The 21,364-nt window shown below is 41.1% G+C and overlaps 2 protein-coding genes across 4 annotated transcripts in view; both read right to left on the bottom strand.

Annotated features, from left to right (window-relative positions):
* LOC125104767 (formin-1-like) overlaps positions 1–21,364 on the bottom strand; it is a 426,092-nt gene that overhangs the window by 373,566 nt on the left and 31,162 nt on the right. The window lies entirely within an intron of this gene.
* The window catches only part of LOC125104770 (formin-1-like), a 41,029-nt gene continuing 31,131 nt past the window's right edge, over positions 11,467–21,364 (bottom strand). The window contains 4 exon segments of the mRNA XM_047737603.1: positions 11,467–11,554; positions 11,556–11,597; positions 13,193–13,202; positions 13,341–15,332. Coding sequence (XP_047593559.1) covers positions 11,482–11,554; positions 11,556–11,597; positions 13,193–13,202; positions 13,341–15,201 — 1,986 coding nt within the window. The 5' untranslated portion in view covers positions 15,202–15,332 and the 3' untranslated portion in view covers positions 11,467–11,481.

Below are 21,364 nucleotides of genomic sequence, written 5' to 3'. Positions count from 1 at the left end.
GAGAACATAAAACTGGTTATAGAAGCTACATCCCGAAAGCTTAATGGAAGCTTAAATCCAATTTGGAGAAGTAGCTTCTTGGAGTATGTGGCTGCAGTAGGAGCTTGGCGGGCACTGACAGATATTTGAAGACGTGTGTATTGAGGCCAGAAAGGTTAATACTACTATTAACGGTTAAAAAAAAAAAAAAAAAGTTGTGATCATGGCAACAAATGTCAGACAGGAAAATAGTCAAGAATAGCACTCTCCTTTCCTGTTTAAAGCAGTGCATAAGGAAACTTAAAAACGTGCTCATATTTATAAGCATCTAGTTCTGTATATCTGATAAGTTCTATAATATTGAAAATCATTACAAAAATGGCTAAGTGGAAATTCAGTGATTTCTTAAGAATAATTCATCTACATCATTTCCCTCTAATAAATATTTCAAAGTTTTGATTTTAAAGACTCTGCATCCATTTAATATAGTTTTACATTCATATAATTGTTTATGTTTTCAATCTTGGTTTCCATGAAAGTGATTAAGCACAGACAGCTCGTCCCCTTTCCCCAGAATTTCTGATTCCGAAGATCCAGGGGATGGAGCTTGAGAAACAGCATTTTAGCAAGTCTCCAGATGTGGCTAATAATGGTGCTTGTCCAGGGGCCACACTGTGAAAACCCCTGTTCTGTCCCACCCTGGCCCCTCCAATGCTTCCCATAATCACGTATCATTTGGTCATTGGTGAATCTCTGTACACAAAAAATAAAGTCATTCAACAATTAATTATTGAGCCAGCACTTACATAACATATGCTGTTACTACATCAGATGCAATGCCATATATCAGAGCTACAAAGATGAATAAAGCTTAGTATCTGCATCCATGGACTTTATATTCCAGACAGACATGTAAACAAATAGTCATGATGCAATGGGATAAGCCTCAGGTGTAATGGAAATGTTCATTCTACAACGAGGAGAATCAAAAGCCTTTATGATGATGGAGATAACACTTCAAACTTTTTAAAAAACTGTTTATTTTGAAATAATTTTAGATTTACAGAAATGTTAAAATATAGAGTTCCCCTATATACCTTAAACTCAGCTCAACATCAAATAAATGCTGACATTTTGCACATGCAAGGTTAGGATGGATTTTGAGGGGGGCACAGGAATTTATCAGGGTATCCCATGTAGAGAAATAATATATGAATAAAACCACTGAGACAGGATATACTACTAATAATATCTAAATATTTTTGGAGAATTGTGTGCTAGACATTGTGCCAAGCCCTTTAAGCATTTTTATCACTTATTCCTTACAAAAACTCCTAAGTAGTTAATATATTACCTACTAGCTGGATACAACTATCACTCCCCTTTCAACGAGGACATTGAGGCAGGTGCCAATCTTCTTAGTAGGTAGCAGAACTGAGATTTGACAATAAAACGTTCAACTTTGGCACACACATTCTTAACCAGCACAGTATGACTCAGAAATGGAGATGTCTACTGCGTATTCAGATTAAGTTACATTAGGGAAAGTTCTAGGAACAGGGTTCTGATAGTGGAAGCAGAAGACAAGACAAGAAAGGGAATGGAAAATGCTAGACAATACTGTGGTAGGCAGAATCCTAAAATAGTCTTCTAGGATGCGTGGGGGATGAGGGGTGGTGCAGGAATAAAATAAATTAAAATAAAATAAGTCTCCTAGATTCCTGCCCCCTGGGGCCATACCTAGAATGATCCCCTCTCCTTGGGTAAGGAGGGCAGACCCTGGTGGAGATGATGGCATATCACTTCCATGATTCGGTTACATTATATGACAAAGGCAAAGGAATTTTGCAGATGTAATTAAGGTCCCTGATGTTACCATACTGCTGCACTGGTTTGGGACCTCAAATTTGCAGGTCATTTTCCATGTCTGTTTATTGCTTTCCTGGCCTTGACTTCTGCTTTCACTCTTAGAACCCTGTCCCAAGCATCCTGCTCTGCTAGGTAATAACAGGAGCTTTATGAGCAAATTAACATGGCTTACTTAGTTTGTGTGTAGCTTTTGGAAATCAATCACATAGCCTCAGCTTCTACTGGTATTATACACAACTGTTCCAGCAACAATGCTTTCTTTTGCACAGGGAAACTTCAGTGATGGGCATCAGGCACCCAGCAAATGGGCCATGTAGGAGCCACTGAATCACAGCCTACAAGAGCAATAAGCACCTGCCAGGCCTTCTATTCCACCAGCATGTTGGGTCATAAAGTGTACATTGGCGCAAATAGGCTGGGCTTTGTCCATGCTTAGAGCAACATGGTTAACCTGTGACCAATAGAACACAGGAAACGGTGAGCTGCCTCTGGTTTTCCATTTTAAGTTTGATCACTTGACTCCGCCTCAGTGACTGGCTTTGAGAATAAAGTTGAGTCTCATTTTAAGATTTAGAAAAGGTCTGTTCCAGTAAAACCAAGCTTTTGGTAAAGTTATTCTAATCAAAAGAACACTTTCTTTGCTCACAAAAATACTTGGCTCTGAGGACCCATGTTCCATTTAACCCCATTCCCACCCTCTCGGTACCTTCAGATTCCTAAACCTATGCAGAGATTAATAGTTTTAAGGTTGCTTGAAAATAAAACATCAACTACCAAAATAATATGATAGTAACCACACAATATGGCATGAAACCATTTTCATTCTGTTTAACATAAGACAAACAGGAAAAATTTGCCTATTACCAGTTTGCAAACCATGTTTTCTCATCATTCATCCACCCATTCATTCATTCATTCATTCATTCACAAAAACATTCACTGAATACATGCCATGTGTCAGTTACTGAACCGGATTCCAGGTAAATAAGATGAATGTGACACCATTCCTGTCTTTGGAGAGGACTTTTTTTTTTTTTAAATAAAAATAAGGACACATGTGATTCAATTCTGATGTGCTCTATCACCAGCAAAAACAGGTTCCATATGAAGATGATGAGACACCAAGAATTCGGCCAGAACAAATCCACTTCTCTCTGCTGTATGGCATACTATTTGAAGGGATATTCTGTTTAATACCATTCTGTTTAACTAACCCTAGGCCAGTCTGTCACTCCCGGTCACTGCCCTGTCACCTGTAAATTGGAGGGCTGTTTTTAATAAAGTCAACAACCACAAAAATCTAATTAGGCCAACACATATTGACTATTTTGTGACATACGACTCAAGAAATAGCAAATCATCCATCCAAAGTATAAGATAGGGCTCTGTATCTAAAAGCTTCATGGTAACTCAAGACTGACATACAAAACAATGAGAAATTATTATTAAAATATAAATACAAATAGAATAAAATGTATTAAAACACAAGGTTATTAACATTTTAATAATTAAAAGTATTATTATACACACTAACATAAGAAAATCCCAATAATAGAGATCCAAAAAGGACAAAAAAGAGTATGGAAATCAGAAAAGACAGGATAACGTTTAGCTGTAGAAACTAAAAAAGCTTTGTAAAAGGAGGGTAGGATGTCAGTGGTTCAGAAATAAGTGGTAGGAAGAAATGGGGCCTTTGTTTTTCTTTTCTTTTGCTATATCATTCTTTAATTCATGATTTCATATTGGAAAGGCATTAGTATTAGAAACACAATTCTGATTTCTTTGTTAATTAATTTAAAATTCCCCTGGTTAAATTAAAAAACTATGGGGTGAACCAGTAGTAAGCTACACTCAGTGGAGAGTGCATCGAAGGTAGCATGTATGATCCAGTGACACCTTCAAAACAGTAAGAGACCACTGAAGAGGTAAGTGACTCAAACAGAAGTGACTGAAAAAAAAGAGAAGCAACTGAAAACACAAGCAAATGTAGGAGCTCTAGTTGCAAGCAAATCAAGAAATCTACATAGGATATCTAGCTGTAATTTATTATTTGTAGCCTCATTCATCACTGGAAAACACCAAAAAGAGTAGATTATTAAAACCATTTCTGCTGGGGTGCCTGGGTGGCTCAGTTGGTTAAGTATCTGCCTTCCGCTCAGGTCATGATCCCAGGTTCCTGGGATCAAGCCTCACTTCAGGTTTCTCCCTCTCCCTCTCCCCTCTGCTTGTTGTGCTCTCTTTTGCTATCTTTCTTAAATAAATAAAATCTTAAAAAAAAAAAATCATTTCTGACTCTTTGAGCCAACGATGTGTAACTGTAATAAGCTACTATTTTCTAATGTTTTATGAAGTATTTTCATCGACATCATTTCATTTGATGCTCAAAAGAACCCTATGGTTTGATATTATTCCTTCTAGTAAATGCAGTCAGGGGAGTAGCAACAGGGTGCAAAATCAGTATTTCTCTAGCAATACCAATTTTGGGGCTCCCCTCCCCTCCACACAATTTCTCTTAAAATCATTCTGGGAATCACGCGTGCTCAGGCATGCAGTCCTCCCCACCACCACTGCTGTCCCCTCTCTTCTGATGGCTTCAGGTGCCTCTTGACACTGCTAGAATTGTTACCAGGGCTGCTGCAGCTAACATGCCCAAGGTGCCGCCCAAAGCACTACTGCCTACATCTTCCGCTTCTCCACTGCTCCTAAGGACGAGGTAAAATCTGGTTCATTCCAGCATGTTCCCTGTGTCCCCACGCTCCAAGAGCACCTGGAGTTGGGACTCTTCGTCCACAAGTTTGTCACACTCTATTAAAGAAGACCCTGCCTTCAATATATTCCGAAAATTTTAGTAAAATTTCTCTTTAAAATTTCCCATGGCTTTTTTGGTGCAGTTCCCTCCTCCCTATGAGCCAGGTGTGAGTCCAGGGGCTGCGTCAGCAGAGAATCTGGAGGCCATGCATATCGCTATTTTCAGCGTTGTCCCTCCCCCGCCCTCTCATGTGCCTCAAATCCTTGGGAGGAGCCCCGCCCTGTGGCCATCCTCTGAGCACTCAAGCAAAAACCTCTTGACAGCTCTAACCATCTAATTATCCAGACATGCCTAGACTTGTGTCTGAATCCTAGGGAGGCTATGCTCACGCTCCAGCGGCGAGTTATTTGCTCCCTCCGCAATTCCTCGGGGCTAAACCTGGAAACCTACAGCTTTAATCAACCACAAGATTATTTTTGGGTTCTCCCTCCAAATGCAAAATTCAACCTCAAAACCTTAACTTGGATTTGAAACAAACAAGGAAAAAAATCTACATCATAATGTTTTAGGAAAAATACGTGACACCTAGATGATCCAAGTTACTGTCTTTCATGGATGAAATTGTGTTATGTAAATCACGGAAATCTGAATCTCAAATTCTAAAGCCCCCACTCACTTGCTTAGCATGAAGTCCAGTTTTTTCCTCAGGTCCTTCCTCCCCAGCTCTATCCTCCAGGGGTCCCACCAGGTTTCTGTGCTTGGGGGACAGACTGCCGTTGACATCCTCTGTTCTGTTGCTCTTTGCCCTTGGGTTTCTAACAACCTCTATTATCGACTACTGAAGCTGGCTTGGTAAGAAAGTTCCTGCTTCTCCACATGCATCCCAATGTTTATAGCAGCAATGTCCCCAATAGCCAAACTATGGAGAGTCAAGATGTCTATTGACAGATGAATGGATAAAGAAGATGTGGCAGATTCATACAATGGAATATTACTCAATCATTAGAAAGAATGAAATCTTACCATTTACATCGATGTGAATGGAACTGGAGGGTATTATGCTGAGCAACATAAGTCAATCAGAAAAGACAGTTATCATACAGTTTTGCTCATATGTGGAGTATAAGAAACAGCACAGGGGTGCCTGTGTGGCTCAGTGGGTTAAAGTCTCTGCCTTCAGCTCAGGTCATGATCCCTGGGTCCAAGGATCGAACCCTGCGTCGGGTTTTCTGCTCAGTGGGGAGCTTGTTTCCCCCTCTCTCTGCCTCCCTCTCTGCCTACTTGTGATCTCTGTCTGTCAAATAAATAAATAAAATCTTAAAAAAAAAAGAAATAGCACAGAAGATCATAGGGGAAGAGAGAGAAAACTGAATGGGAAGTCATCAGAGAGGGAGACAAACCATAAGACTCTTTACTATAGGAAAAAAACAGGGTTGCTGCAGGGGAGGTGGGTAGGGGGATGGGGTAACAGGGTGATGGGCATTAAGGAAGGCACATGATGTGATGAGAACTGGGTGTGAAATACAACTGATGAATTATTGAACTCTACATCCTAAGATAATGATAGATTACATGTTGGCTAATTAAATTTAAATTAAAAAAAGAAAGTTCCTTCCTCTCTTGAACAGCTCCTCTATACTGCAAGACTCCTGGGCTTCTGATGACAAAGTTACTCCTTCCCTTCATGTCAGAGCCCCTTCCCCCCAGTGTCTAGGGTCACTCGTAGGAAGATGAGGAAACGTCTGTGAGCAGACTTTGGCCCAGACTTATTCCCTCATGACACTTCTCCTTCCACTGTCCATCATTCTTCCCTGTGGGTCAATATCCTTTAAGGACCCCACACTCCCTCTACATCCTATACATGTCTGAATCCTAATTCTAACCTAGTTTCAAGGTCTTTCCTATAAGACTCTGGGCCATCTAGAAAGCATCTGATTCAATGTACTCAAACAATCCATAACTGTGGAAAAAAGTCATAGGGCCTTCTGTTAAGAGTCCAGAAACTCTATAACATGCTCTGGTAGGGGGCTGAGGTACCTGGGCACACAGTGAAACTCTAGGGGGGGATGGTATGGCCTAATATCACAGCCCAGAGGCCCCCAAAATGTACGAAGTAATATGGGCTGATTTGTGTTCAAGAACTATCTAACAGGAGCTACTGTCCTTGTAAGTGATCAGAAAGCAGGTAAAATAAAATAGGCAGTAGCAATCATTTACCTGACAAGAGCTATCAAGAGGAAGAAAATAGACTCAGGGGGTATCCACTGTTTTCAAAAAACAACCTCTCCCAGAAGAGTCCATGAGGAATAAAACAAAACATATACCTTCCAAATCAGTACTCCTTTGCTTTCTCAATTTGATAAAATGCTTTGACACAATTACCACAATAAAAGCTTATTTTTTTATGCCTCCACCTGTAATGCTATGAGGTAGAAGGTAAAAAACTATGTATCTATTTATTTAAAAAATTGTTTTCTCTTGGAGATTTTTCAGCAGCTATGACTTGGAATCACAGTGTTAATTCTGTCATTTCTATATATCTTTAAAATTACTTCAGACAGGTGAGCGTGACCTGGGATTGCAGACGGCACCCTTGCTTTAAATCTTGTGCCCTGAACCCATGAATAGAAAAGAAGCAAGGGAAAAACAATTCAACAGAAGGTGTGATCCTCAAAGCACCACTGGATATTGATCTGGGAAAAAAATTCATATACATAGAGCTGGCTCTGGATTTTAAAACATCAGATTTTGGTCATGGTCCTACCTTTGGAAATGTATAATTATCTGTTGAAAACCAGATTTTGATTGAGAGAAACACCCATCATTTATTCTACATGGAAACTGACTTTAAAATACAAATTGTCCATTGGTAGAAAATCTCTCTCATATTTCTTGTGCTAATTAGCTATTCTTATTTTGCAGTGATTGAGAAAGATATTTTAAAATCCTTTTTGTGTTTTTCACAAAAAGCAACTGAACATAATGTGATAGCAATCATAGTTAAATAGGAGAGCTTTGTTTTTAAACACCAGCTAATTTTTTCTAAGTCCATGGAAAGAAAACTATCACAAGATCTTCCATTTCTTTTGCTGCCTCCATTTTTGAACTTTCAACAGTAAGAGACAATCAATCTACTTAAATTTAAAGGCCTACAGGTCACATGACAAAGAAATGAAATGGCGCAACTATCATTTATTTTCAAGATAACCGCTGTTCTGTAGCAAAACAGCCACCATACATTCTTCTTTACCTAGTTGCTCATTTAAAACACCATTCTGTCTTCCTACATTTCTTGGTCTTGCCCCATCTGCATAATCTTGTCCTCCATTTGCCCCTTAAGATCCACTCTACATCCTTTTCCACCCTACCCTTGGCCCTGGAAGGCTGACTTTGAAGACCACATCCACCGGCTCCCTGACACCCTGCCCTGTGGTGGGTTCAGTTAGAGATTTCTGGGCAGAAGATCAAAGGAGAGAGATGCCAGGATCTTCAGCCCAACAACTTGGCCACAGGCCACTGCTGCTGCCATGTGGCCCCTCTCAGTGACGCTCCCCTGTCTGGGTTCCAGTAACCGCAGCTTCTCTTATTCCTTCAGGCCAAGGGGTGTCCATTTCCTGTCAGGACCTTGTCTATCAGGAGCCTTTATAAAGCTCCTTCTTCTCTTGGTTTCTGGATAATGCTCTATCCCCATCCAATCCTCACTGTCTGACTAGCTCACCACAGGCTCTGCTTTCCCAGCTCTCTAGCAAATGCATTTGCCCGAATAACAGGGCAGTCTCAGAGCTGAGCTTCTCACCCCATTAAAGGACATGGGGAAAAACACAGGAAAGGGCAGTTTAGCTGTAATTCCACCACACACACTAACTGCTCTAGGTTCATTTGTTTTTTTTTACTTAAAAAGTCATTAAATCACTCATTAAAAGGAGGTAGGGATATGGATGAGGGATGCCTGAGTGGCTCAGTGGGTTAAGCCACTGCCTTTGGCTGAGGTCATGATCCCAGGGTCCTGGGATCGAGCCCACATCGGGCTCTCTGCTCAGCAGGGAGCCTGCTTCCCCCTCTCTCTCTGCCTGCCTCTCTGCCTACTTGTGATCTCTCTCTGTCAAATAAATAAATAAAATCTTTTAAAAAAAGTGAAAAACAAAATATTTAAAAAAAAAAGACACAGAAACTTCCAGTGATAACATAAATAAGCAAGGGGAGAAAAAGTACCATATAGGGGATACAGTCAATAATACTGTATTAATGTTGTAGGGCAGCAGACGGTAACTATACTTATCCTGGCAAGTAGTACATAATGTCTTGAATTCTCAAATCACTGTGTTATACACCTGAAACTAATATAACATTTATGTCAACTACACTTCAATAAACAAGGGATAACCATTAAAAAAAGGTAGTTAAATCACTCTTAAAAATCATAAAAGTGACACATATACTGCGACCAGTGACATACTATAAAAATATATAGGGAAGAAGTTAATGCTCTTCCCTAATGCTTCTGGATTCTTCCCCTTCACCTCGTGCCCCATCTTCACCCTGCTTTGCATGCAGGTAAGGAATGTGAACAGGCTGGTTAGTCTTTTTCTACACATGTCTCCATGATATTCAAGCCCATACCAAACAGACATACACTCATATATGAAGAGGAGTGATACCTGTCTTGCAAAAACTTCAAGGATGCTGTACATCACCTTGCCACTTGCTAGGTACAGATCTAGTTCAATACTTTGAACAGCCTCATGGTATTATATAGTAGAAATGTACCATAACTCATTTAATCATTTCTCTACTGATGGACCTTCAAATTTTCTCAGCTACTTTTGCCACTACAAACAATGCTAGAGTAAACACCCTTCTGCATATATGTTTATTACTGCATCTATTTTTGTAAACTAAATTCCAAAAAGTAGGGTTGCTAGGTCAAAGTTCCATATAGTTTCAACTGCCACCCTCTTACTTTCTTCCAAGTGTATAGCAATGTATTCCTTAATTTAATTCTTACATTTGTTTTATATGGGTATGATATGGTTTAGGCAATTGCTGAATCTCATTTTCTCTCTTAACATGAATTACAGAGAACTTTCTATGTACTATGTACTTTCTGTAGTAATCTTAAATGGCTGCATATGTCCATTAATATTATGAAGCTTCTTTAAATTTTTATTGGGCTTGTAGCAAACCTCAGTATTATTGTGGGAAGAATTTCTATCCACTATCTGTAATACATGCTTAGAGAAATAAAAGTTTTGACCGTTGCATTAGATACTAAAAAAATCTATTCAAAGTGTGTGTCTCACCTCTTAATCAGTTGACATGAACTACATCTTTTGATGGGCCTTCCAACTGATCAAGTGACTCAAAATATCAAGAAGAACTACGCCCAGGGCATCTGCTTCTACCACAGCCTCTGTGGCTTCAATCAGAGGACAAAGATCATGAGATTGCTGAGGAGCACATAAAAATGCTGGGCATTTTCCTAAGTGTGGTGAGCCAAATTCCATGTGATTCTTCTGGCATTAAGAGGGTCTATTTCATAGCATGGAGTACAAGGGGAGATGGAGAGGAGAAGGGAGTTGAGGGAAATTGGAAGGGGAGGTGAACCATGAGAGACTATGGACTCTGAAAAACAATCTGAGGGTTTTGAAGGGGTTGGGGGTGGGAGGTTGGGGGCACCAGGTGGTGGGTATTGTAGAGGGCACGGATTGCATGGAGCACTGGGTGTGGTGCAAAAATAATGAATACTGTTATGCTGAAAAAAATAAAAAAATTAAAAAAAAAAAAAGAGGGTCTATTTCAGATCAAAGGTAAAAAGAAAGCCATCAGAACAGGAAAGAATCTCAGCCCTCAGGACACCGCTGTGCAGGTTAGCACCACTAGAGTCCTTCCGGCTGAGAAAATACCACATTCTACAAAGGCTTGGGAACATTCTACAGTAGTTTCCATCCCGAAATAAAATATTATAAAACCAATTCCAAAGGGAGAGGGCAGGAGAAGGTAGTATGTGCTGGGGGGAAGGCATGGGCATGAGATGACAAATCTGGCCACCATTCCCTGTTTGATCATATCACCACCAGACAAGAAATTCCTGTGTGTAGTCCTTAGAATGAAGACTCAAATAAGGAATTAAGAAAATGTCAAAGCCAGCAGGAGGTGGACCAGTAGCCTCTGTGCTGCCTTTATGCTATTTCCTGTGTGGATAGTCATATGGGCCTTAACTCTCAGTCCTGTGAGAAGGAGAAGGGGATTTCACTCTTTCCTGGGAATTACTACATGCCCATAACACTCTAGAGTCTTCCAACTGGAAACAGATCTGATTACTTTTGCCAGACTTAATCTCTTACTTGAGCAGTTAATGAGAGCTTTCAATAATCTTAATCACATCACTTCAATAAAATACCTCAGTGTTATTTCCACAGGAAATAAATGTGCACAGACCATAAACTCAACCTGGTTAATAGCTAACATTGGAGACAGGTGGGAGTTGGATCCAGATAAAGGGCCACTGTGCAGTGATAGTCAATGAATTATGCCCCTATATCCCCTCCACCCGCCATCAGGGCTGCTGGACACTCTCTGGGGCCTCTGCCGGGAAGGGGTGAGAAGGGAAATGAAGGGAAAGACAGGCAACTAGAAGCAGGAAAATTCTCCCATACATATGGACCCACCAGTGGCAGGAAGTCACTGAAGGATCCAGAATATGAAGAGAACTCAGACTATGGAAAAGGGGAATAAGCGGGGAGAAGAACACAGGAACACAGGATATAAATCAAGACCCACTATTTGAAGAACACCCTCCCTTCATGCTTTTCAGAGGGACAATGACAAGATACAATGTTTGGATGTCCTGGAGGAAGGTCTCAGCAAAAGAGAAGTCACCCACATCAGAAGAAAAATTCTCTCCCACTCCTTTTCTCCTTCTTTCCAAGTCCTTCTTTTATCAGGTTAGAAGCACACGGTCATGATTCTAATGACTGGCTCCTGAAAGTGATATGGAGGGCTGGGGCCAAAGGAAGGGAAATGGTTCTGAGCAATCATGTCCTGAGTTCAAGGGAGAGTGTGACCACCCACTGAACTTACCACTCAGTGGGCTCATAGTCAGTCACCATAGAAACTGAATGTCCTCTGTGTCCCTGCCTTGACCCAGATACAATGGAGCTCTTATAATATTTTTTATATAGAAAAAGGGCAACAAAATTAAAAGATAGTTCTAAATTAGGAAAAAATAAGACTTATGGAAGCTCAATGTATTTAATGCCCAGTTTCTGAATAAGAGACACACACAATCCCAGAAATTGGTGTGGTTTCTAAAAAAGAAACTTTAGAGTTGAAGGAGCTAGTCCATGCCTGAGCTTCTAGAAGTCTCTCGTCTCATAGCCGCACAGACCTCCCTTTTGAAAAATTTCAGTGGCTCCAGCAGCACCCATAGGGAGAATTTTCATCACTAGGGTTCTACAACACATGACACAAAATCTATAATTCTCTGACTTTCCTGGTGAAGCAAATGGGTTATGTGATGAAAGCAGCAATTCTCCTCAAACTAAGATCAATATATTGCAAAAATAAGATCAAAAACATTTACTACATTTTTAAAGAACCATGCCTGGATCAATGATTTAGAGAAATTCTGAAAATGTCAAGAGTCAAAATGAATAGAAAGCTGTTGAAATTCCTCTTTCCTAGATAGAGATTTTTATCACAGAAATTGTGTGTGATATCTTCTCTAACCTTTAAGAGACTGTATATCATATTACGACCCATTCCCTAGATAAAGCGTTGACCACATGCTGTGGGAGTTACCCCAGAAAAGAACCCATTGCCTGCACAGCAGCAGCATACAAAACCTTGAGCCCCTGGCCACATTGGCCTGGAAAACGTAAGGAATACCAGAGGGGCACCTTTTAGACACTGCCTTTCTGGCTCTTACTGAACCCACTTTTAGGACCCCCAAAATTGTTTTCATGTAAAATTTTGTATCATACTAAACACATAAGCCAAATCAACTCTGGAGCACCCGTAAGTAAAACAGTAACAGTAAAATAGACCATAAATAAAAACAGAATAAACGTTACTTCATGCTCGTCTGGGAAACAGAGAGTCCAAAGAGAAAGAAAGAAAACCTGAACTGAGTTTCTTCAAGTTGAATTCATCCCTCTTCTAGTAAAAAGAAAAAAAAAAAAAAAAAAGGAAAGTTCTTGTTGTAAAGTAATGACACTTGGAAAAGTGATTATTAAAAAAACCAAAATGAAAAACCTTCTTAAAACAGACAGATGAGCAAAGACACAGGAGGCTTTTGCTCTTTTGCTTAGAGAACCCCAACAAAGAGCTACTCCAGCAGCATGAACAGCAGAATTTAGGTCAAGGGGCCAGTTATCCAACCACAGCATCTAAGGCAGAGACAAGCTGATACTTCTTTCTGCTCAATCCTGTTTCCTTTGAGAGTCCTGAGTTAAGCAACCACGGAGGCAGCTGTAGAGTACGCCGAAGTAAAATATTTGTAAAAGACATTTACAAAGTATTGCTTCTGGAAGCAACTACACCCCGGAACCTGGGAGTCAGCACCAGCCTCACCATGGCCACACTCCCCCATACCACTCCCAGTTTTCTTGCTACAGAATGAACTGACGAACAGGCCTAGGAGTTTGGGTTCATTGTTCAGTGGCGAGTCTCTGAATAGCGCAAGCAGATGACTATCTGTGAGCTGCCCCGGAACAGATGTGAAATATCTTACACAGGGACTTACCTGGAGGTGACTGGTACTGGGGACGAGCCGCGGTCTTCCCAGGCCCCAGGCTCTTCTCCAAAGATTCCCCAGGCACCAACCGAGGTTGGCCTGCTCTGAGGAAGGTCGAGCCGGCTCCTTTGGTCTCCGTGACCTTTGCAGAGGATGGTGGCTCCAAGGTGTCAGCAGAGGAGGACCCAGAGAAAGCACTGCTCTTTCGGCCAACAGAGTCATCAGGAGCCACTTCCCACTCACCCAGCAGTGGAGGGAGTTGCAGGACCCCGTGATGCTGCTCCAGGCCGGGGAGCCTTGGAGAGAGAGGCGAGGGAACAGGTGCCATCCATCTGTGCGTGCTGGACTGGGAGGATGAATTATTCAGTAGCATGGTGAGCGCTGCCGGGGCTGAGGGGGACGGCTTCTTCTCATGGCCTCCAGGCTGTGGCCAGTCAGGGCCGCCAAGGTGGGGCAGATCCAGAAATGAGGTTTTGTGATCCCTCAGAGGCAGCCCAGCCTTCCGCTTGCCTCTGGCTTCTGGGATGGTGTGGGTGCCTGGTGTGCTTGGGGGGAAGCCCAGCCTTTTCCCCTCAGTGGCTTCATCTAACTTCTCACTCTGTATCACCTTCAGCAGGACCTTGTTCACAGCCCCCTCGACGCTGGCTGGAATGCGTTCCCCGTCCGACAGCTGCCATGGCCTGTCGCCCGGCTGCTCCTGGCCCTGCCACCTGGAACCAGGAGTCCCAGCCTCGGCTTCTGGGAGGGTGAGCCAGTCTGCTCTGGGTATAAACTCAGCTTGGGCCGCTGGGCAAATGGCAACGCTTTCCTCACTCTCAGGACCCGTTCTAACTACTCTTTGCACCTGAGTAGACAGATCCTGGACCTTGGCCACCACTTTGGAAATAGGCTTCTTCCTGCATGTATGCTCCATAGACTTCTCCCTCTGGCCCCTCTTGGCCTCTGGATGCTTCTCAGAGTCCTCACGACTTTCAGAGCAAGCTGTCTGCTGGTGCAGCAGCCTGAGAGGGCCCCTCTCTGGCTTTCCAGCACCATCGTCTCCTGGCTCTGTGGAGCTGCAGTCAGGGGGCAGCCTTCCGCGTCCAAGCCCCGTGTCCTCAGAAGCTTTCCTGAAGTTCCCAAAGCCACGGCTGGGATCCAGTGTCCTGGGGGTCTCTGGGGGGCAGCTCTCTCTCCACTGTGGGGAGGAAGTAAATGCCACTCTTGGGAGTGAGTTGCCTCTTTCCTCTAGAAGCCAAAGATTAGGCCTTGTTCGAGAAAGAGGAAGAGATTTGCTGGAACAGATCTGGTCTTTCCCCATCTGAAGAGCCGACTGTCGGCCCCCACGCCCTTTCCTTCTCGTCCTCTTCTGTGGAAGCCCCTCAAAGCTTCCTCTCCTTCCACCAAACCTCCGCGGCTTGCGGTTCCCATGGGCACTCCTCTTACTGAGACAGCCCACAGGGGGCTCCCCCAGCCAGTCACCAGCACTCTGGAAAGAGTCGTCCTCGGGGGCCAGGCTCACGGACAGCTCCAGCACCTTCCCCTCCTGGTTCCCCATCGTAATCCCGAGGATGTGGTCTGAGCTCAGCAGATTGGCCAGAAGTCTCTCCCTCTCAGCTGTAAGTTTGTACAGCTCAGTTAAAATGTCTTTTGTGGGAGTTTGCTTGAAAAATATGTCGCCGGGATGTTCATTTGGCTGCAGGCTGAGGCTGATGACGTCTGACCCCTCCCTGACTTGGTAGCAGTTATGAAACCCTTTATTGGCTCTGTCTAGAGTTACAGTGCCCTTGTATGAAAATCCTCTGACTTCCCCCCTTGGAAGATAGAAGCTGATGTAGCAGACTTCAGTAATGGGCTTACGCAATTGGAGGGTGCAGTGAGTGCCTTCCATTATGCCTACCTAATTATTCATGCCTTGGAGATGCTGGTCTGTGGTCAGGCTTCCCAGGCTCCGGTGGTGGGGCATGTGATGGTGGCTAGGCAGGGAAAGCAGCTGACAGTCATCTCCAGCAACAAGACTGTCTGGTAGAAGAAGAAGGAAAGAAAGCAGCTTATCTAACGAGTACATAAATCACACACCAACATAAATGAAAGCATAGCCATGATTTATCATTCCTCCCTGGCTGATCTCAACCAAATCAACCCACACCAACCAGAGGCTGACTGCAACCTCTTCCCAACTCCCATCCCTCCACTGGACCAGAGCTTTTTTACAGCTGAGAGACAGCAGAGTGCCCCAAGATGAAAGCTCCTTTCCCCACAAGGGAACTCACCTTATACCCTAGAGCAGGTCTGTCAACTTCTTTAGGCTTCAGTTTGTATTTTCCTATTAAACACAGCTAATAAATCTCCCAGAAAGGGGAGATTTATTTCCCAGAGGAAAGGGGACTTTGGGATCCTTAGAAAACATAGTCATTTTAATAACTACTTTTTGGAATATTACTGTGCCAAAAAAAAGAGTGGAGTTCTTTTACTCTCCAAAAAGCATCTACTAAGCTTTGAGATTAATTTTCTATTTAACTTAAAGAAGTCTTGGGCAAAGGTATTGGGCCACCAATTTGAAACCTTTTCTGAATACAAGTCATGTATTTTGCCAAAAGAGCTAAAAGTGAAAAATTTTAAGTTTGAAATTTAAATAAATAATTCAGGACTCTTAGTCAAGGTTGTTTGGGTTTTTCTCTCCCCTACTCATTGCCTATTTGAGGCCAGAATGGGAGAGAAAAAGTAAACACCTATAAGTCATTGTTGGCCCTGTGTGGATTCCCCATTTCTTTACCAATGAAGCAGCTGAAATATCACATAAGCAGGGAGGGTAGCTGTGTTTCTCTCTTAAGTTTTGAGGAACCCCAGGAATATCTTTGTGGCTAACATCCCCACTCCCCACAGACCAAGCATGGAGCTTAGAATTCTATATTACAACATTTCATTTCTTAAGTTAAAGCAATTCCCAATCTTCAAGACTTCCATGCCTAAAAGAAAATCCCCCGGGAAGGGTAACACAATAACCATTTACTAACCACTGAGATTTTAGTGAATTATTTTCCTCAGGTATTTTATACTCGTTCTGTATAACAAAAAATTTACATAAAAATACATCTTGAGTGGCAGAAGAGAGAAAGGAGGAAGAGCTTAGTAATAGAAACTTCTTGAGGAAGACAGAAAAAGGTGATAAAAATGAAGGTTAAAAAAAAATACATACATCTGCTGGTCAACCCACAAGTGCCAGGAGAACTCAGAGTACTCAGAGAAAGAGAAAGTAGAATACCATTTTAAAGTGTTAAGAGAAAAGATGTGTTAACCCATAATTTTATATCCAGTGAAAATATTCTTCAAAAATGATGGTGAAATAAAGTCATTCTCAGATGAAGATAGAGAATTAGTTGCCAGCAGACCTGCTCTAAAGAAATTTGCTAAAGGAGGCTCTTCAGAGAGAATGAAAAAAATAAACTTGTAACATCAAGAATGAAGAAAAAGCAACAGAAATGGTAATGTCTCTGTAAACATAGTACTATTCCTCTCTTGAGTTCTTTAAAAGATGTTTGACAGTTGAAAACAAAACAAAACAAAACAAAATAGCATTGTTTGATGGGGTTGCAATGTATATACATATAATATACATGATAGCTACAACATTAAGGGGGTAGGAAAGGGACCTCTATGGTGGCAAAGTATAATAGCAATTTATTTCTGCCTACCCTGTAAAGAGTAAGGCATGCATAGTTACTCCCCAGAGCAACCACTAAAAGAGATATAATGAAAAATACAATTGATACATTAAAATGGAAGAATTAAAAAAATTCAAATAACTCAAAAGAAAACAAGAAAGGGAAAATGAAAGAGAGGAACCAAAAAATAGAGGCTACAAACACAAGTAAATAATAAAACGGTAAATCTAAAGCTAAACATCAATACTTACATTAATGTAAATGGTCTACACACAAAATTAAGAGACAAAGATTGTCAGACATGTCTAATAGGCAGTTAAAGTCACTGACTTGGATGAGGTTAATCAAGAAGAATGCACAGACCAAAAAATTCAAAGGTTGTAGAACAGAGTACTGGGAATACAGGTATTTAAGGGATAAATGGAGGGAAAAGAGGCTTTAAACGAGACTGAAAAAGAACGTATATTAAAATAATTCTCCAGGGCGCCTGGGTGGCTCAGTGGTTGAATCCTCTGCCTTCGGCTCAGGTCATGATCTCAGGGTCCTGGGATCGAGTCCCACATCGGGCTCTCTGCTCAGCAGGGAGCCTGCCTCCTCCTCCTCTCTCTCTCTGCCTGCCTCTCTGCCTACTTGTGGTCTGTCTGTCAAATAAATGAAAAAAAAATCTATAAAATAATTCTCCATATTTTGTAGCTAAAGACATTAGGATTCAGTGGTCTAACTTCTTAGTGTGCTTTTAGTATAGGTCTGTAAACCCTAGCCCTCACATCCTTCAGTCAGCACTGCCCAAATGAGACCAGAACCCATGCCTCAGAAACTAGTGTTAGATTAAATCAGAGGGCTTCCGTAATATAAGCAAGTCTTTCTTCCTCCCGTGACAATAACAGGAGTCACACACCCAGTTATATCTTAAAATTCTTAGCTCTAGCCTCATCCATCATCTTTTCTTAAATACCTGTTGCATTTTCTCTCTATTGATACACTTTCTTTTGCAGAAGAATGTATAAAAATAGCAAAAGTGATAACCATGGTATTGTATGATGTTGAAGACCTTTCAACTAGGGATTGAGTGAAAGATTGTAGAAGATAAAAGGAATGACCTTGGAGTTGTAGATCTCAACACTGGCCATGTAGTTTGTGGCAGGATACATGGCAAAAATAAGTCCCTACTAATTATAAAAGAAAAATATCCCATTCTTGGAATTCTAAAATTTAAAAAAATATTGCAGAGTTTTACCTTGCTTTCAAGATAAAATACTCTTCTTCCACATTTGGGAGGTCCAAATCCAGGTGTGAAATGGTTTCTTCATGTCATGTGTTCATAATTTCTGAGTTTCTAATGATCATGTAAGCAAGTAGGGAAGATATTCCTAGTGTCTCTCTCTCTAGGCCTTATCATTTAACAAAAAGTTCAAACAAAAGGCATTATCTGCAATGAAATATAGGGATTGAAAAGTGAATTGTTTTAAAGTGGAGTTGCTTGAAAATAACAAGTTTTCTCCTCTGAATGAATAAGAGCACAGGTACTGACTTATCAGTGGCACAAAGATAATCTACTTTGCCTGAATTTAGCACCCAGAGGGCATTTTAGAGGAAATGTATGGAAGAAAAAAATTATTTCATATTTTCTGGCCTCAGGATGAGTTTCAGAATTAGCTTTGCTATAATTCTGAACATCCAAAGTCCAAATAACTTAAGACAAAGAACATGAACAAATCTTTTTCAAATACCCCATTCTCTTCCATAGTTCAACATTATAGTTTCTCTTCCATAGTTTGACATCAAACTTTTTATGTACATCCTCCACTATCATCAATGAATAGTTACAGAGCTGTCTCTGGAGGATAGAAGAACTATTCACACTTTTTCCCAATCTCTCTCAACCAAAGAAAAGACTCTCAGGATTCAGCTATCAGCCTAGCATCCCTGCCAGTGTCTGGATAAATGCCCCTCATGTGTTTTCTTCTTTCCTTTGTGAAATGAGAAATTTAGTCTCTAAGTTTCTAATTCATTATCTCAAAATATTACTTGGTGACACCTACTAGCTAGACAAACAACTACAAAACTCCTCCTCCTTGAAGAAAAGCATATGCCCTGAGTAAAGGAACTTCAACCTCAGCACTCCAGTGGGCACCATGTCAAAGGCAGGCGTCTGAGCAGGGCAAACACTTCTCTGCAACAAGCCATGAGCAAGTCAGAGTCCAGTGTTGAATCATAACACATAGTTTCCATCTGAGAAACCAGAAGAAAAACACTGTAAGTCTTGGGAGAAAAAAGGCAAAATAATAAGGAAAGCAACATGGAGTGGGGTTAAATACACCAGTACTATAATCCATGCTGAGTTCATAGGACTATTTCAAGCAGCATTGCCTCATTCTGCTTTGACTAAAATACAGCAGCTCTGCAGGCTCCGCACACTAAATTATACATCTTAATTTGGCCTGCAAAGTAACCTTCTCTGGTTATGCTCAGTGTAAAACCACTTTGTTTCTTAGGGAGTCTTCGTCTTTCCTCTGGAAAGGGAGTCTTTCCTCTGGCAAACTCCAGGCTGTCTCTCCAAGACAACAATGCTGCAGTGATTTCTTCCCTGACTCTTTTTCTAATAAGCAAGTACATGATTTCACTCCACCCCAAATGGAAATATCTGTTGTACCTCATCATGATAGAATATTATTGCCTTTTTAGTAGATGCTAGTCAGTGCTCATGGCATATTTCACCAATGCCTAAAATAAGATCCAAGAATTAGCAGCAGTCATGCTGTCTGCTTACTGTCCATTTCCTAATTGATTCTGGCCCTAAAAGACCAAGTCAAAGCTTTATTTGCTTAGCGATTGGCAGAGTAATGCTGCGTGACTCCATCTGAGCTCAATACTGATAAGACAGGTTATCTGTAAGTTCCATTATTAAATTAGAAACTGTCCATTCAGATTCAGGTTCTCCCCTCTACATACCTCTCTAAACACCAGGAGGCTCATTGAACAAGCTCCTTGGCGCTCTGCCTTCTACTGGGTTTAGACATTGGGAATTATTAGCAGCAGATGGGAGAGCAGAATGGAAGAAGGTTCATATTTATTCCCTGGCTACCTCCCTCCTAGGTATGGTTTTGTAGTAGGTATGTCCTCTAATGAAGACTACGGCTCCTTTTGGGCAGTCTTCCTTCAGGTATAGCTACATTCTCTGGGTACCAGTTGTGACTTCCTCCCATTGCTTATCCAGGCCTAGGTAGCTTTGAATTCTGCCACTTGTATGTGATTTTGGAAAAGTTAGTGTCTGCCTCTCTCCTTCCCTCCCATTCTTGGATGGAATGCAGTATTGCTGATGTTCAAATAGAAGATACAAAAATAAAGGTAGGTCTGCAATAGCTTTCTAGCTCTTTTCCTTCCAAGGTATTTTTTCCCCAAAGAATCTACACACTGTAAAAGTGGAATAGAAGCAATACTTAACTTATTGCAATGCAAAGCAGAAAGAGACTCATTCAACAAGACATCAAAGAATAGATTGGAGGAGGTTAAAGAAAGGAAAGACACATGATGTTTGTCAAATCAGAAAATCCTTCAAAAAGAAGAAAACATTTGGAATAGCTCCATACTAAAGGATACGATTTTGACAGATGTGATTTTAAAAAGAGAATTCTGGGAGGAGAGACATCACAGGAGACCAAGAAATTTGATAACATGTACAAAGGGAAGAAGTACTCTCTTTGTCTTTTTTTTTTTTTTTTAGACAAATGTTAGGAGAGATAAGTCAAGAGTGATAGCACATTGTAAAAACATTTGAATACAGACTGGTGGGTAATTAATGCTAACTTCATAAACAAATAGGAAGCCATGGATGGGTTTTGCTCAGAGTTGTTTTTTCAGTACTAAATTTAAGGGAGATAAGCTTAGCCATAATGTCAGAATAGAACTGAGTAGAAAGAGATCAGACAGAGAGTCAAGAATGTGGAGCTCTGGTAAACATCAAATTCTGTCTAGAGGTTGAAAAAGAAACAAATTAGAAGGGGAAATTACAGGCAGGGTTTTAGATAGTGATTTTAGCAGAGTAAGAAGAAACCAAATTATATTGCAAAGAGCAAAAGAGAGAGGCTGATGGATAAGAGAAGAAAATAAGAATAGCCCATGCAGGTATTGAGTATTGTCTTTCTTGCTACTTTTACTTTGTTTTTGTTTTTGTTTTTTTCCCATGGAGGACACATAGGAAGAGTAATCCTTGACAAGAAGGAGGTTGTTTTATCCTTAAAGACTGGGGCTAAATAAAAGGGAGAAGATGATTATGAGATAGAGAGCAGTGAAATTGAAAGAGTACATATTACCTCAGTGATTTTTGTTTTCCTCATAAAATTCTATAATTTTATGATTTTCTCTGCATTCTTACAATGTCACAAGAAA

Source organism: Lutra lutra, chromosome 7 (assembly GCF_902655055.1).
Source record: "Lutra lutra chromosome 7, mLutLut1.2, whole genome shotgun sequence".
NCBI lineage: Eukaryota > Metazoa > Chordata > Mammalia > Carnivora > Mustelidae > Lutra > Lutra lutra.
The sequence above is the reverse complement of the archived record's forward strand: the minus strand, read 5'-3'. Positions and strand labels throughout refer to the sequence as shown.